The sequence below is a fragment of the Primulina huaijiensis genome, chromosome 5 (genome assembly GCF_012295235.1).
Source record: "Primulina huaijiensis isolate GDHJ02 chromosome 5, ASM1229523v2, whole genome shotgun sequence".
Lineage (NCBI taxonomy): Eukaryota > Viridiplantae > Streptophyta > Magnoliopsida > Lamiales > Gesneriaceae > Primulina > Primulina huaijiensis.
The window spans coordinates 19,312,107-19,317,620 of record NC_133310.1 but is presented as its reverse complement, the minus strand read 5'-3'; the positions used below and the strand labels follow the sequence as shown (position 1 = coordinate 19,317,620).

Here is a 5,514-nt window from a genome sequence, read left to right as displayed (position 1 = left end):
AGTTAAATTAAAGTATGTAGCGTGAGAATAAATCGTGAAATGAATTAAAGAAGTAATATGTTTACATGATTAACCCAAATAAAATATTCGTTTAATAAAATTGACTCATGAGACCGTCTTACATGAGTTTTCGTATAATATTAAAACCAATTTTTTCCCAGTGGCTTCTTCGTATTAAGTTCTTGAACTTTAAATTGTTGCACTACAATACTAACTCATATTCGGTTGCCGATGTAAGTAATTATATCAGGAAGTTTGGTTTAACCCGAACCCGTTTCCAAAAGATGACATTTTTTGCAAAGATGGTGGTTGCACCATCCGAGCCTGGAGTCGTCGACAATGTCATGCTCGAATGCATATATATAGCACTGTCAAAATGTGTCAATGGAGCGGATTGGCCGCAACTCGTCATTCGCATTTTGGCTTGTCTCAAAACTACAAACACAAGCCGCCGGGTTGGGTTCGACGGTCCAAATGAATTTTATATGATTAATACTAATTATAAAACATTGACAAAAGCATATGGTACTAAGTGTATACATGCCAATCATATTTGCCAAATCTGACCAACCACAATGGTCCACTAGTCCGATACAATCAGCTGGAAACCAACAAATATTAACACGTGAGCACAAGAGAAAACGGTCGGTCAAGGAGCCAAGTTTTACGGTTGAATCTATGTAAATATGAAGATCTATTCTCGGTTTTTGTTTTGTATAAGATAATATCGACTGCTTCACTTGAAAATAAAAAATTTGAGGTCCGTCAATATTTTTTATTTTATAATGAGTTGTTCGACTGATTATCTTATACAAACATACCAAGAATAGGCCTTGACTCACCTAGATTTTACAGTGTCATTCTCTACGTTTATATTTTAGGTAGAATTTGAGCAAATACCTCATTATCATATATGTAATATTTTAAAATAATAAAAATAATAAAAATTATTTTAGATAATTCATAATTTATACTCTTTTTTTAAATGTTTTTTAGTAATATTTTTTAAATTTAATTTAGATTTAAAACATTAGATTAAAATATATGAATTTTTATATTATATCCGGTACACAACTTCAAAATTACTAGTTTAATCGAACATAACGTGTTTAATATTATATCTTTTCCCCTGTGAAACCACCAATATCCTTTTGTTTTAAAGAAATAAAAAAAAAAACAACAATCATGCCAAATTCTGTCTTAATGCGAGTCTGCGCAAATAAAATAAAATAATATAATATGCTGTCTCTTTTTGGTGTGGAGTGTTTGACAGTAGATCAAGAATCTTCAACAGAAGAGTACTGATAACATATAAGATTCAACTTTCAATATTCTACTTGTTTGTATTGAATCAATATAAAAAAATTCAACTGGGGCGGCCAAAAAGAACCTTCTTCTTGTACCAGCAGTCGGTTTGAACTGATTAAATTATCTTTTGCATTCTTGAATGTGTTTGAAAACCAGATTCTGAGATGGGCTCTGAGTTCAGAAACAACACAGATTTGCTTCTCTTATGTTTCTTGATTCCCTTGTTTTTCTTGTCTGAATTAAGTTCTGCCGCTGACAGAATTGCAAGAGGTGATTCTATAAAAGATGGAGATACCATGGTTTCTGCTGGGGAAAAATTTGCTTTGGGATTTTTTAGTCCTGACCAAGATTCGGGGCTGCGATATGTTGGAATATGGTACTACAAAGTTACAAAAGAAACAGTAATTTGGGTGGCAAACAGAGAGAGACCAATTTCCGGGAAAGATGGAGTTTTGACCATCGGGGATGATGGAAATTTGATAATTTCAAATGGAAATGGTGACATGATTTGGTCGAGCAATATTGAAACAGCCGCTTCAAGTAATTCAACCGCAGTTATAATGGATACAGGAAATCTTGTTTTAGAACAAAATAATGCTTCGAATCAGGTGGTTCTGTGGCAGAGTTTTGATCATCCAACAGACACATATTTACCCCAAATGCGACTTTACATGAACGTAAATGGCGGAGAGAAACGTCTGTTCAGTTCTTGGAAAAGTTCTTCTGATCCAGCTCCTGGAAACTATTCCATGGGTGTTGATCCTCGTGGGTCGCCTCAGATCGTGATATGGGAAGGGGCGGAGCGAAAATGGAGAAGTGGGCATTGGAATAGAATTATCTTCACAGGTATTCCAGAAATGAGGGCTGCTGTATTCTTTGGTTTTCAGCTAACTATTGAAGGTGGAGGCAACATGTACTTCACATACACGCAGTCGAATAGCGCGGATTTGATCAAGTTTGTGTTGAACTGGGAAGGAGTCGAGATGACAGAAAAATGGGATCAAGGGCTTCAAGAATGGAGTCTCATACAGTCACATCCGGGGACTGACTGCGATAGTTACAATCGTTGTGGAGCTTACGGAATTTGTGATGCACCTAATGGTGTTCAAAGATGCACTTGTGTGGAAACATTTGTGCCTACGGATAAAGATCAGTGGAATCGAGGAAATTGGTCCGGCGGGTGCATCCGTAGTACAAAGTTACAGTGTGAGGAGAATATCAATACAACATCTAGTGAAGGCGCGAAAAGTGACAGTTTTGTTCTGGCCAAGAATGCAAAATTGCCGGATTTCGTGGATTACGTGGGATCAGAAGACTCGACAGGCTGTAAAAACAAGTGCTTGGAGAATTGTTCGTGTACGGCTTATGCTTTTGTTAGCGGGATCAACTGCATGATATGGTATCGAGATTTGGTTGATGTTGAACTATTTGCTGCGGATGGAAACGATTTATTCGTCCGTGTTGCTCATTTGGAATTAGGTACAGTTGAACATTTGTTTCACGTCACATGTGCTCGAATTCTTTCGATTTTTACATGCTTCTCATCCTAGACTGTTATCTTTTATTAATATTTGTAGGTGGCAAGAATCAGATAACGAAGATTGTGGTGATACCGATTGCTGTGGGAATTGTCATTCTAAGTGTCTTGATTTGGCTGTTCTGGAGATACAGAAACCGATCCCGAGGTAGTTTTGGTACTAAATCCAATAATTTTGTGTGTACAGTATAGGAGAACAAATCTGACCTGAAATTTCATAGCAGGTACTTTCCCTAGGTCGAACGATGGAAGGCCGAAAATCAGCCGGAGTGGCGAATATTCCACCGATTTGTCAGAACCATGTGACCTCGGCGTTGAAGGGCCGCAAGGAAATGGAGCTGAACTAGCAATATACAGCTTCAACGATGTGGCAACAGCAACAGACAACTTTTCTGATGAGAACAAGCTTGGAGAAGGAGGGTTCGGACATGTTTACTATGTAAGAGATTCTTACTATGGTTTGGTGTCACAAGGAGAGAACCACATACTCTGAAATTTTGTCTGAGTTAGTGTAATTTGACAAGGCAAAAGTATATGTTTATGGAATAATGACTCATTGAGTTTACATAAAATGTTCATTTGAAGGGATCAACTCAAGCCTGTCTCTCGATGAGAGACTAGTTATTTCGTGACATATATGCAATCATGTTTTGATCATTTAACGTTGTTTGTAGGGTACACTACCAGAGGGCCAAAAAATTGCTGTAAAAAGGCTTTCAAGAAAATCTGGCCAAGGGATAGAGGAGTTTAAAAATGAAATTACGGTGATTGCAAAATTGCAACACAGAAATCTTGTCAGACTTTTGGGCTGCTGCATTGAAAGAGAAGAAAAGATGCTAATTTACGAGTACATGCCGAACAAAAGCCTCGATCTATACATTTTTGGTCAGTTTCCGAGATTCTTCGTTTGCTGTTCTTTCGCACTTTGGCTGGTTTTATCGAAGATTTGAAACATTCTTGAGATTGCAATAGAAGAATAATTGTTTCCATGCGAGATACTGGATTTCTATGTAATCAAACTTTTTGCAGATGCTGCGAGGAGAGCTCAACTCGACTGGAATCAACGGTTCACCATAATTGAAGGGATAGCAAGAGGGCTTCTCTATCTGCATAGAGATTCGAGGCTCAGAATTATACATAGGGACCTGAAAGCTAGCAACATTTTGTTGGATGAAGAGATGAACCCAAAAATTTCGGATTTTGGCATGGCCAGGATATTTGGGGGGAATCAAAACGAAGAAAACACAAACAGAGTTGTAGGCACATAGTAAGTAACATACATAAATCTTGCATACTTGACAAAAAAATCATTTCAAAGTTGAGATATATGACTTGAAAAATTTTCCTGACAGTGGCTACATGGCGCCCGAATATGCAATGGAAGGATTGTTTTCACTGAAGTCAGATGTCTATAGCTTTGGGATTTTGCTGTTAGAGATCGTCACCGGCAGAAGAAATAACAGCTTCCGCCCATCTGCGTACCCAAGCATCATCGGAAATGTATGTTCTATGCACTATAATTCATGTCCATGAACAACCTTTTGAAATCTACACTTGATGCATTATATGTATTTATAAATCACTTTCAAAAAACATGAACTAATGGGAGGTGGGCTAATGTTTATATCTAAATCAGAAACTGGAAAAAAATAGATCCAAGTTTAATATCCCAACTCAAGTACCATGTTAGAAATCACTCAGTACTAAGAAGTTCGACTTCATGGGAAGCATAACAACAACAACGTGTATTTAACCACATATGTTTGAAATGTTTTCTACAGGCATGGCAGCTTTGGGATAGAGGTGTCACAATCGAGTTACTCGATCCATCCATAGCTTCGAATTCGTATCCACAAGAACAAGTGCTAAGGTGCATACATGTAGGCATGTTGTGTGTGCAAGACATTGCAGCACAGAGACCAAACATGTCTGCTGTGGTGCTGATGCTCGAAAGCGAGAACGCAGTCTTGCCTGTGCCGAAACAACCCACTTTTACATCTATGAGTCGGCATACTGTACAGTCTGATGATTTGGATGAAGATGCAGAGGTTGAGTCGTCAAATAATGTCACAATTAGTGTAATTGTTGGTAGATGATCATTCTTGATGGTTCGTCTCTCCCTTTTTGCCAACTTTTCGTGCGCATATGCATGGTTCGCAATCGCAGTCACGGAGACGGTCGCGGAGGTTACTGTTCCAGTTCTCATGACATTTCGCGGAAGGTCACGGCGTGGATATTTTTTTAAAATTAATATAAATTGAAAATTTTGAAAAACTATTTTAAAATATGTAAATCAAAATAAATATCATTTAAATAAATTATTTGATAAAAACAATATAGTAAATATATTTTTTAAATTTTATTCATGTCTTATTAAATCACAAAGAATATCTTTGTTATATATTGAAATTTTCACAACCCTCTCCAAATTGAAATATACTATTAAGAATGTTTTGTGTTATAATCAATTAAACTTTTGAAAAAATTTCAATTGGAGGTGGTACATATGTTAACCCAAATTGGAATCCAATTTCTTCAAAACTTACTTTAGAGTTACATATTATTTAACATCAACTAAAATACATCAACTAAAATCAATATTTTACAATCAATTTAATTATTTTATATTTATACATTCTAATGAAAATTGAAGGTACATATGTTACCCT

General features: G+C 36.5%; 1 protein-coding gene across 1 annotated transcript; it reads left to right on the top strand.

The window, feature by feature from the left end:
- Positions 1 to 1,270: 1,270 nt before the first annotated feature.
- Positions 1,271 to 4,976, top strand: LOC140976852 (G-type lectin S-receptor-like serine/threonine-protein kinase B120). The gene is made up of 7 exons (XM_073441218.1): positions 1,271 to 2,787; positions 2,886 to 2,993; positions 3,070 to 3,284; positions 3,520 to 3,730; positions 3,875 to 4,112; positions 4,198 to 4,345; positions 4,627 to 4,976. Exons 1-7 carry the CDS (start codon positions 1,473 to 1,475, stop codon positions 4,939 to 4,941), a joined length of 2,550 nt encoding a protein of 849 aa, XP_073297319.1. The 5' UTR covers positions 1,271 to 1,472; the 3' UTR covers positions 4,942 to 4,976.
- Positions 4,977 to 5,514: the final 538 nt, after the last annotated feature.

Bases quoted from the DNA above. Each gene is read 5' to 3' on its own strand.
- LOC140976852 (XM_073441218.1), top strand. From the start codon at position 1,473: ATGGGCTCTGAGTTCAGAAACAACACAGATTTGCTTCTCTTATGTTTC. The intron at 2,788-2,885 runs GTACAGTTGAAC...TAATATTTGTAG, and splicing joins TGTTGCTCATTTGGAATTAG to GTGGCAAGAATCAGATAACG. The intron at 2,994-3,069 runs GTAGTTTTGGTA...ATTTCATAGCAG, and splicing joins ATACAGAAACCGATCCCGAG to GTACTTTCCCTAGGTCGAAC.